This window comes from Pseudonaja textilis, chromosome 1 (assembly GCF_049901715.1).
Source record: "Pseudonaja textilis isolate UNSWEBS1 chromosome 1, rPseTex1.2, whole genome shotgun sequence".
Classification (NCBI taxonomy): Eukaryota; Metazoa; Chordata; class Lepidosauria; order Squamata; family Elapidae; genus Pseudonaja; species Pseudonaja textilis.
This window is the reverse complement of record NC_141990.1, coordinates 226,733,084-226,745,052: the sequence shown is the minus strand read 5'-3', so window position 1 is coordinate 226,745,052 and position 11,969 is coordinate 226,733,084. Positions and strand designations below refer to the sequence as shown.

Below are 11,969 nucleotides of genomic sequence, written 5' to 3'. Positions count from 1 at the left end.
TGATTTGTCTCTGATTTTACAACTTTTGCCATGAATCACCATGATTGTTATATGAATCACAGGGTCATTAAGCAAATTCAGTTTTGGAAGACATCTGAAAAAGTCACAAATGGCGATCATGTGACTTCAGGACACTGCAATAGTTGGAAACACATGTCAGTTGCCAAGCATCTGAGTTTATATAACTTGCCCATAAGGATGCTGTGACAATCTGGTCATGTCATTTTTTTCAGCACCATTGTAACTTTTAATGGTCGCTAAATGAAAGATTGTAAGTTGAGGACTACCTGTGATAGCTCATTAGCCATCCACTGGATTAATTTGAAAATAAAGCCATACAAAATGATTATGAATGAAACAAAATATACATAAGCTTGGTTATAGTACCCAAGACTATCATGATGATGCTTTGATGTGCTTAGGACTACATATCCAGACAGTCCTTGTTTAGGAACCACAACTGGGACTTGCTACTTGGTCATTAAGAGAAACAGTGACTGTTAGAATGTGCAGAGATGAATAGATTAACACTGGCAATTAAAGAAAAAGAAGAAACTGAATAATATATGATATGGGATCTATTTTTTAAAAAAAACAAATTTTATTGATTTTCAAAGAGAGTACACAAACAAAACATAAGACATAAGAACATAAAACATCCTTTCTAACAACTACTTAACAAAACAAATAAGACATCTCATTTAAGTACAATATAGTTCTAAATTATCATGTTTCCACACACAATTTAATATGCATCTTATATATTCAACTTCGTATCTTATTACTGTTTTCCACCTTCTTACTGTTTCTTCCTTTATTTCTGTTCAATTTTATTCATTAGACTAATACTTTCATATATTTCATATTACTATATTTCATATTATTACTATTTCATATGTTCTTATCCAACATCATTACTCCTCAATAGACAAACATAGACTAAAAAAACACATAACATAAAAACATAAAACTTCTTTTTAGAAAGCGGCTTAACCCCGGGTTATAACTTTTTGTACAGACGTAAATCAAATTCATGCTCAGCTTATATACTATTTCATATCTTATTAAAATTCTACATTTTGCATATATCTTCTCCCCTCTTTTCACTCTCTTAATTCTATTTTATTTATTTAATCTCAATTTAAATCATTACACTTGTATCTTTTGTCCCTTCTTTTTCAATTATCTATTTATCTTTCTCTTTAACACAAACTTTTTCCTGTAATGACTGGTTAAAGTATGATACCTTTCTATTTCCCCCCCAAATTTAACACTTAAAATTAGACATAGTTTCTATTCTGATTCTGCTTAGTACATTCTACATAAAATTTTAAAATATAAGACATAATAATCTTATAGTATATTAAAAATAGTGTTCCATAGCAAATTAGTTAATTAAACATTAATTACACAATCCCTACAGTATTCTATTAACAGATATTTCAAATACAAATACTAAAATACAATCTTGTGTACTTTTGCAGAATCTCTCTTTAGATTATATTTTACCCTTTATCTCTGAAAAAAAATTGTTTATTAACATCTTGTTTTAAGCCTTTATAACTTCCCTCCGCTTTATCCCTTCCTTCCTTATCAAAGCTAACCTTTTTGCCCCCCCCCCTTGATCTCCAGCTTTTTAGTCTCCCCTCTCTGTTGTATTCCTCCCTTCTGTTGCTTTCTATCATTATATCGATTCTTCACCTTACTTTTCCCTTTCTTGATTGTTTTTTTAGAACTTAAATTCTTCATTTTCTTCTCCTTTTTACCCTTTTTTAAAATCATATGTCCATTAAAGATGGCTTCTTCTTCATCATCCCAGCCTTTTTCTTGTTGCATTTCCTGGTAAGCAGAAATCGCCATTTCTAAAAAGCAAAAGATAGATCCAAAAGAGCCCTTGCCTTCCTCTTCCTCCTCTCTTAGTCTTTAAAATTGCATTTTCAGTTCTTCAACAGGTACCATTGTAAAAAAAAAAATTTTTTTTTTTAGACAATCCAAATGTTTTCTTAGTCTTTCAAAAGATAGTTAAGGTCCCAAAGTCATCAAGCAATCAGTCAGCACAGTCTGTTTCACTTTCTTCTACTTTCTCTTCCTGGGGCAACATTCAATTACACAATTCCAAGGCATTTTTTGGAAGTTTTATTGCGATTTAATCTCTAATCTTATAAAACTCCAAGCAGTCTCCTTCAACAAGGTTTGACAGGCTTCGGAGGCAGCAGGAATTCGCGTTTGTGCGTGATTCCTGCTGCGCTCGCTGCTGGAGTGCCTTCGATCCAATTGGATTAGGAGGCTATAGTTATCCTGTAGGGATAGCTGAAGAGAGGGGGGATCTGGGCAGGGGTCGGGAGATATCGCACCCCCCCCCTTCCCAGCCAGCTTAACTCCCTTTTCCAAAGGTGATGGAGCGATGGTCAGCAATGGCCGTCACAAAGAACCTCTCAACCGGACAAGTTATGTGCTGGAGGAAGTGAAGACAGAGAAAGCTTTTGGCTGAACCGGGACGACAATTAACATCTGAATACCCTGGAACTTTGGCTTTTTAAGTGATATATTGTTTCCCAGAGGATCGTTAAGCTGCAGTGGAAAGTAAAGGGAAAGTTTTTTCTCTCCTCACTTTCCTTCCCACGGAGACAGCAGATGGAAATCGGAAATACCCGCCTTGGCAGCAGAAGGTATTAACTCTCAAAATTGAAGGCAAGGGGACATTAGATTTCTAAACACTGATATTTAAAAATTTTAATCTTTTTGCTTTAAGTGGGAAGGAAGAGAGGTAAATGGTTTATACTAATGTTTGATATGGGATCTATTTTATCAATGATTGGAAAATAAAGTACAAAGTTAAAATGAAGTAGATGAATATATAGAGAAATATTATTATAAAGATAAAATATGTAACCGATAACTGCTTAAAAAGAGAATGTGATTACTGTTATATTGGCAAGGAAAGTATGTTAATTATAATATACCCAGTTGACACTGTTTAAATGAAAGATGGATTTGTTGTAAATACAAAATAAAAAACTTGAGAGAGAAACAATGACAGTGCTGATGATGTTGCTTCAGCTTTACTGTGCTTTTCAAATATGTGCGGGTAATAAATGTAAGACTGGTCTTAAGGTTACTGTTTCATTACCACCATAACTGTGACACTTGCTAAGACAGGTCAGTCAGTCCTCCAGCGTAAACCAGAAGGAAACATGTCTAGACAAACTACTTATAGTTTATTGTAAAGCTATGTTAACAGAACCTTGCAATTCTGAAAGTACAAATCTCCTTACTGTTTTTATTTTTTTAAAGAGAGTTAGATCAATTTAGGGTAGGTCCTTCCTTAGTTTCTTTCTCTGGCCATTAAGCAGCTTTTATATGATACCACTTTTGACAGCTTCCCCCCCACTTTTCCCTCAAAGTCATTCCCACATACTATTACAACCTGAAATACAAGGGGGAAAATGCTGAAATAAAAGATCACTCTTATTGTATAAGAGCCAATTTGGTATAGAGGTAAAGGTGTTGGCCTAGGAGTCCTGCCTTAGGTATGAAAGCCAACTGTGTGACTCACTCTCTCTGTCTACTCACTCTGTCAGCCTTCTCACTTCACAGGGTTGCTGTTGTGGGAAAAATAGGAGGGAAGTATTAGGTGAGCTTGCTGGCCTTGATCTCAACTTTCATTTAGCTAAAAAAAATGGGCAGTCAACTGGACCTATAACAATCCTCTGACAAAACAAACAAAAGAGAACTTAGCACTGGAGTTGCCAGGTTCCGTGTAAAAAGCAATTACTTCTTTTTTCAATGAAAGGGGTATAATTCTTGCTATTACAACAGATTAAGAAATTCCCCAGGTGTGCCTTAAGAGAAGCAAGAAGTTAAACCAGTTATCTCCTGAACCTAACAGTTTGTATGAACTGGTGCCAGGTTTCTAGACATCATTTTTAAAAAGTCTGAAAGGTACAGCTAGCATTTGCTTCCACGCACAAATGCTAATTTCTTATTTTCAGGGAAACAGCAGCCTTGCTCAGTAATTTGCTTTTTTTAAATATTCTCATTATCTTTCATTCTTCTAGTTAAAAAAAAAGTGCCACACTTATCCAAAAATGCTATGTATGTATGAATTCATCCATATGTAGCTTGGCTGTTCTCAGGCAACAATCTAATCTTTGTACAACATCTTCAGATACTCAAAGAAATCACCTTCACATTGCACCTTTTGTTTGTGTAAAACCTTTCTGTATTGTTCAACCTAGCATGGCCCAACAGATAACTGTGTCACAAGTAGATATAACTTTATTGTGAATAATGTTCTACAATACAGGTAGTCCTTGACTTATAACTACAATTGAATTAAAAATTTCCATTGCTAAGCAAGACAGTTGAGTTTTGTCTCATTTTACTTTTCTTGCCACAAAGTGAATCCCTGCCATTAAGTTAGTAACCCAGTTGTTAAGTGAATCTGGCTTCCCCATTGACTTTGCTTGTCAGAAGATCGCAAAAGGTTATCACAATGCCAGGACCTTGCAACATGCCAGTTTCCAAATTTCTGGATTTTGATCACATGGCCATGGGGATGTTGCAAGGGTCATAAGCGTGGAAAACATTCATACGCCACTTTTTTCAATGCTGTTGTAACTTTGAACAGTCACTAAATGAATGGTTGTAAGTCAAAGATTACCTGTAAAAGGAACTATCCTGAAAGTAATGATTTTAGTATTTTGGCTTAAGAACTTGCAGAGAATTTCAAATGCTATATATCTCACAGTCGAACCAAGAAGGAACATCACAATAGGATTTATATGCATACATTTAAATACGTATTAAGCAATATAACCACAATTAGTTTTGGTTTTTTAAAAATGGATAAAAACAGGAGTATACTTCTACCTTTGTACAGCAATGGCTATAACCCAATAAATCTTTTGCTGTAAAACTGCTTCCTTGATGAATAGTGACAAGGAAGTACAGGACTAAAAAAGAAAAATGTGATATGGATTACATTTTCTCACAATACTCAAATGTCTAGTCTTTAGAAGCTGTAGATTTTGCAATAACTCCCTTAGGACTTTTTCTCATTTTCAAACATCCCAGCTGTCCTCCCCAAATTTGTTCTTTTAATGCCAAAGCTATGAGATGAGAAATTATTGGGATACAATGAGATATTTTGCATGGAATGTCCTATTGCTGACTGCAAGAGAAGCCAAATAAAAAGATGTAATATAGCAACGTCTCTTCATACACTGGATTCTGTCTCTCAACTTTTGCATTTCAAGAAGTCTTTCAATGTGCTATCAAAGAGACTTCCGCTCTCTTATTGCTTGGCTGGTTTAAGTTGTGCCTGGGAGTTCTGCAGCAAGGCCAGTGTGTCACGCTTCTCAATGCGCCGCAAATGTTTCTTCTTTGCACGCTTCAGTTTTAAGGGATTTCGAATCTAAAAAAGAAAGGAGAAATATGGTCTCATCTCATGCTCATCTAAGACTTAAAAATTTTCTGAATAACGATCAACCACACTAGAGGCTTCCAGAATGTTATTGCTATTGGTTTACAAAATTCCCACAACAGAACCAAATACAAATTTTCCATAGAAAACACCTTTTTTCCACAGAAAGGAATGAATATTAAATCTTTTCCAAGGTGCTTACATCTAAAAAAGCAACAGATTAATCTCTACACATGCAAAAGGAAGACAAAGAAAATGTAGAAGTAGGATTGGCACATGCCTGCACCATCACAAGCAAGCTCCGTCATTTTGTCATCTGGCAACAGATACTCCATTTGTCAACAGTAAATGGAACAAGAAAGGGAGCCCAACATTTTCACACTTTTTCTTTTCCTGAAGTATTCTGTACCCCCAAACAGCTACTATAAGACCTTGTAAATAAAAAAACATATTTCTTCTTTCTTTGCTTTTAACTTTTTATGCAGAAAGCAGAGAAAAATCATTTAAATATATACGACTCTTAATAAAAACTAAAATATTTACAATCACATTCATATGGTATCAACCTGCTTATGACAACCTGCCTATGGGGTTAAGGGGGCAATGCATTAACCCCTGGTTGTATTTTTTATTGTACTTTTCAGGATGTGATTTTTTCAAGAGGGGACGCCTGTCAGCTTTGGAAGCCATATTGAGACCAGATGCTACCACATTTTGAGCCTGGGGAAGGGGGAATTTCTTGGAGTGTATGTAGTTAGACATAACATTCTTCTTCTAATTCAAGGTCATGTTATTTTGCACGTAAGTGAGAAGAAGTCTTAAGTTGGGACGGATGGTGATTGAGGCATGTGATGTGATGTAATGATGGGTGCAGGGGATGGATTTGTAGTTTTTACTTATTGCAAGGAAGCCAGGAACTTTCAGATTCGGTATTCCCCAGTTGTGTCAGTTACTATCCTAATAAAAGGAACTTTTGAGAAGATGTCTGTCTCAGAGTTATTGGTTGGAGTGGAGGTTTGCTGGAACACTGACACTTGTACTGCTATATGATTTCCCATCTTTGTATGCCTCTGACTTTTTCTATGCTGCAAAGTTCATAGTTATGATCTCCCAATAGTATGGAACTCTGAATAATCTTGGTAGTAAAGTATTAACAATGAAACATAGCTATCAGCTTGGACTCTGGAACTAGCTTTCACTTGGACCAGCGCCTAGATAATTGAAAGAAAAGGCCAGGTGAACTCCAGTGACACACTATCATTACCAATTCAATTCAAGAAGCACATGTTCTCTATAATGCAGGTGTCTCCAACCTTGGCAACTTTAAGACTTGTGGACTTCAACTCCCAGAATAAGTTGAAGTCCACAAGTCTTAAAGTTGCCAAGGTTGGAGACACCTGCTATAATGGATCTTATCAAATGCCTTGAAGCCCCCTTATTCATGGCTTGATCCCTAGCATGCATCTCTCATGTTGGCTCTTTTTCAAAAGGAATCTCTGTGGCAGAAATGTAGGAACTTGGTTCAAGCACATTTACATGCAAAGCTAGCAAGTCATGTTTTCCACTTGAACTCAGGCTAGGGACGAATCTATCCCCAGGATCCTATTCACCTTCCTAATACTTCAGGCTGGGAGGGAGAGAGGCGAAGGCTTCAATCATGGCTGCCAAAAACCAGCAGCACACCAATATCTTGACCCTAAATCAGAAAATCTATTTACATCTTGCTTAAAAGTCTGTGCTGACCAATTGGCCTCCATCTTCACCCGAATCTTCAATAGATCATTAGAGATGTTCTATGTTCCTTCCTGCTTCAAATGCTCTACTAGCATCCCAGTGCCAAAGAAGCCCTCCATCAAGGAACTGAATGACTACAGAGCAGTTGCTCTAACATCTGTAGTTATGAAAATCTTTGAAAGGCTTGTGCTGTCTCACATGAAAACCATCACGGATCTGCTATTAGATCCCATGCAGTTTGTATACCGAACAAATAGATCAACAGATGATGCTGTTAACATGGCTCTGCATTACATCCTACAATACCTTGAATCTTCTAATACCTACACAAGGGTCCTCTTTGTAGACTTCAGTTCAGTATTCAATACCATCATTCCAGACACTCTTTTAAGTAAATTAAACCAACTAGTGGTACCTGAACACACTATAAGTGGATCATAAGCTTCCTAACAGAAAGGAAGCAGCAGGTGAAGCTGGGCAGAATCACATCAGATACCTGTACAATTAGCACAGCCCCCCAAGGCTGTGTGCTTTCTCCACTTCTCTTCTCTCTATATACCAATGACTGCATCTCAAATGATCCATCTGTTAAAATACTGAAATTTGCTGATGATACAACAGTGATTGGTCTCATTCAAGACAACGACGAATCCGCATACAGATAGGAGGTTATACAACTTGCCTCGTGGTGTAACCAGAACAATCTGGAACTGAACACATTCAAATCCGTAGAAATGGTGGTAGACTTTCGAAGAAACCCTTCCATACTACCACCTCTTACAATACCAGATAACACCATATCAACAGTAGAGACCTTAAAATTTCTAGGTTCTACTATATCACATGACCTAAAATGGACACCAACATCAAAAACGTCATCAAAAAAGCACAACAAAGAATGTTCTTTCTGCATCAACTCAGAAAGCTCAAACTGCCCAAGGAGGTGCTGATCCAGTTCTACAGAGGAATCATTGAGTCCGTCATCTGCACCTCTATAACTGTCTGGTTTGGTTCTGCAACCCAACAGGATAGACCCAGACTTCAGAGAGTAATTAGGACTGCAGAAAAAACAATTACTACCAACCTGCCTTCAATCAAGGACCTGTATACTGCACGAGTCAAAGAGGGCTGTGAAAATATTTACAGACCCTTCACATCCCGGACATAAACTGTTTCAACTTCTTCCCTCAAAACAACGCTATAGAGCATTGCACACCAGAACATCTAGAGACAAAAACAGTTTTCCCCCCGAAAGCCACCACTCTGCTAAAGAAATAATTCCCTCAACCCTGTTCAACTATTATAAAGTCTGCACTATTACTGTTAAATCTTGTAATCACTCCTTATCACCTATCCCCTCCCACTTGTGACTGTATGACTGTAACTTTGTCGCTTGTATACTTACAATTTATATTGACTGTTTCCTAGTATGATTGATTGCTTATTGTACCCTATGACTATCATTAAGTGTCGTATCTTATGATTCTTGACTCCTGACGAATGTATCTTTTATGTATACTGAGAGTATTTACACCAAGACAAATTCCTTGTGTGTCCAATCACACTTGGCCAATAAAGTATTCTATTCTATTACATTCAACTATTGTATAATTTTACTTTTTTGGGATTGTCAGCGCCTTTGTACTGAGGCCCTTGTGTTCTCCTTCCACAAGAAAAATTAAATGCAGTTCCATTTCACCAAAGGATTTCCCATTTGAGGCAACAGAGTGATATTAAATTTGTGCAGTTACTGGATCAATAATTCAGCCTCCAATTCTCAAAATGCTCTTTAATGGCAATGAAAAAGCATAACTTATTATATGTTGCTGTTGACCCGAACCTATTATAATGTGCTACCAAGTTAAGTAAAACATTAATTATGAAACACAATCCACTCTTCTTCAACCAAGGAAGGATATTTTCTTTCTAAATGAAAATAACTTGATCCCAAACTCACCACTTGCACAACCTCCGCTTTCCTCTCATTTTGTAGTCTTCTTTTTAAGTTATCCCTCCTTCGCTGTTTTTTCTCCTGAAAGGAAGAGGCTTTTATGCATGCTATCTTATATGTCACAGTCCAGCAAAAAAATTTGACTAAATAATTCCATAAATATACAAGAGTACAAATACTGACAAAAAAAGCATATGCAAACAGATTTATGAACCAAAAAACTGACTTTATTAATAACTCTCAAAAATAAGTAGCAAAGTATGTAACTCAGAAGAACACTTTATTGAGTTGTTTATCACTTTAAAAGTTTTCGCTCATCAAACTTTTCCAGACTTGTAAGCTGAAATAAAAGTTACCATTTTATGAGGTCCTCAGAAGTTTCTTTTAAGCAGAACATGATGTGACTATAGAATCTATGAGTTGACAGCTTCACTAAAATGAACAGAATATCTGTGGGATTTACATAAGATAAAAGCAGTTCAAACCAGCAACAATTTTTGAATAAAGCATTTGTAAATTGGCTCTAATTATTTTATTTGAATTGACTGAATTGGGGGAGGGGTGTTTTTTCACACTGGTACAAAGCAGCAACATGAGTAGCAGCAATATCAAATACAAAAATTGTGGCACAACATCTAATGCAAGTGTTGTCATTTGCCTATCTTTTCCCCATGGGTGGCCATGTTGTATATTATGTCATTTTTTGTTTATAACCTAAATAAAACAAGCATCAAGCTCTGGATCTTCATTCAATCTTTCTTAATATATAAGTAGGATCTTCACGAAGCTCTATTAACATTCAACAGCAAAGATATGCAGAAATTCATATTCTGCTTTACAAAATAGTAGCACCAGCAAAGTTATGCATGTATGCCTGAATAAAAGGATAGCAATCCTATTTTAAACTTTCAATAAAATAAATAACCTTTTAGATGCAAAATTCAAAATAGCTACAACATATCATTCTGCAGGCCAAAAATATATCCTATATCTAATCCATATGCCTTTGTGAATTCTGTTCTGCCTTTGGGAATTCTGTTCACAATTCTTGTGCAGTTATTAGAACAGAAAGTGTGAGTTCAACAGACTTAGCACTAGTCTTTTCTTGCTAATTCAGTCCATAACTTAATTAGAGTGACAAAAAATACCAATGAAGTTGGTGTCTGGCAGAGATGCTTAGGGATACATTATAGTTACTTAATAATAATATGGACACATTGCTTCCAGACATTTGAGACAAACATATTTTACTTACCTCACGCTCCCTTTGTTTTTGTTCCTTCAGCTCCTGGGCAAAATCTTTAATCAACTTCTTTTCCTGACGTATTTTCATTTTATGTTGCCAGGAAGTATGTAAAGGCTTATCCTGGATCATGTGGGAAAACCTGGGGAGATGGCAAAAATTACATTATCAGTTACAAATAAGAGTTTAGTTTCAGCTCTAGATGGTATCACCTTATACAAGACAGCCATAGTTTGCCTTAATAAAGCCTTACAGAATAACTAATAGTCAAATTGGTGCAATACACTGAGCCATAAATTGCAATTAGACCAAACAATCTTAGTAACATTTAGCATATTATGTGAAGCAGATCTAGGATAAGAATCCTGCACACTTTTACTTGGCAAGGAGTTCCAATGAAACAAAAGCCTATTTTTGCAGATCAAAAACATTACCCTAACAAGAATGACATTAAAAGCATACTATGATTTTATTTCATGTGTGGCACCAAAGGTTGGTTATTTAATACAAACCCTCTAAAATTTACACTCAACTTGAACTGAGGATGAATATTAACATTTAATCTTTTTTGGGGTAACATTTTACTGTGCACACTAGGTAGGCATGAAGTGCATAAAATAAACTCTGTCTAGGAGAACTAACCAATACGCAGTATTTCTAACAAAGCGGTATAAAATACACATAAACGGCAGCCCATTTCTCTTGAACTCAAAGCAGCTTTAAGATAGACTTCAACTCCCAGAATTCGTGCTGGGAATTTCTGGGAGTTGGAAGTCCTTATATCCTAAAAGTTGTTGACGTGGAGAAAACTGCTCTCCAAGATGCTGCGTCCGATCATCTGGCGACCAAGATCGCATTCTTACCGCTTTTTGCCGGGGTCTTTCCATACCCGCCCAGATTTAGGCTTTCCTTTGTGGATAGACGCTGCCTCCTTCCGCTTCTTACCCAAAGCAGCTATTTGCAGCTTTCCGGATCCAGCTTCCACTAAGGCGACAGCCCCTTCCTCGTTCCCCAACTGTTGAAGTTGCTCACCCCGTTCCAGGTCTGGAGACAGTCGATCGGCTTGCAGCAGCTCCTCGGGGATAAGCGCCGCCATTTCCTTCCTTTTTGTCTCTTCACTACACAGTCCCAGCTAACAAACACGTTCTCTCTCTCTCCCTCTCCCAACCTCCTCTCCTACCCCACGAGGAAGACTCCAGTAGGGCCCTTTCGGATGACGTCCCATATGCGACGCGCGCTGATGCGCAAAACTACGAGCTAGATAACATTCTTTGCTGCAGCCTTCCGCGAATGCACTATTCATTGGAAGTTATGTAAGCTAGAGCGGTTCCTTGGCTAGAAAGCGGGTAAGTTTCACTTGTTCTTGAATACAACTTCCGGTATCCGCTGCTTTTAGTGGAATCCATATGCGGGGCAAGAGTGGTAAAGATTCAGTGCAATCGTCTTCGCTATGTAATACCCTGTAAATATTTTGGGAACAGTATGGCCAGAATTCCGACGTGCATGTTTGCTGGGCATTCTGGGTTTTGTAGTATGAAGTACTAAACAGCTGGAAAGCGTTTAGGTGTGGAAGAAGATCCATTAAAATATCATTAAAAATACCACTGGCATTTTTT

General features: G+C 36.9%; 1 protein-coding gene across 1 annotated transcript; it reads right to left on the bottom strand.

The window, feature by feature from the left end:
- Window positions 1-3,199: 3,199 nt before the first annotated feature.
- CCDC86 (coiled-coil domain containing 86) lies at window positions 3,200-11,708 on the bottom strand. The gene is made up of 4 exons (XM_026720128.2): window positions 11,217-11,708; window positions 10,366-10,495; window positions 9,117-9,191; window positions 3,200-5,416 (listed from the first exon to the last, which is right to left on the bottom strand). The coding sequence occupies exons 1-4, from the start codon at window positions 11,447-11,449 to the stop codon at window positions 5,297-5,299; spliced, it is 558 nt and encodes a 185-aa protein (XP_026575913.1). The 5' UTR covers window positions 11,450-11,708; the 3' UTR covers window positions 3,200-5,296.
- Between the last annotated feature and the right edge of the window lie 261 nt (window positions 11,709-11,969).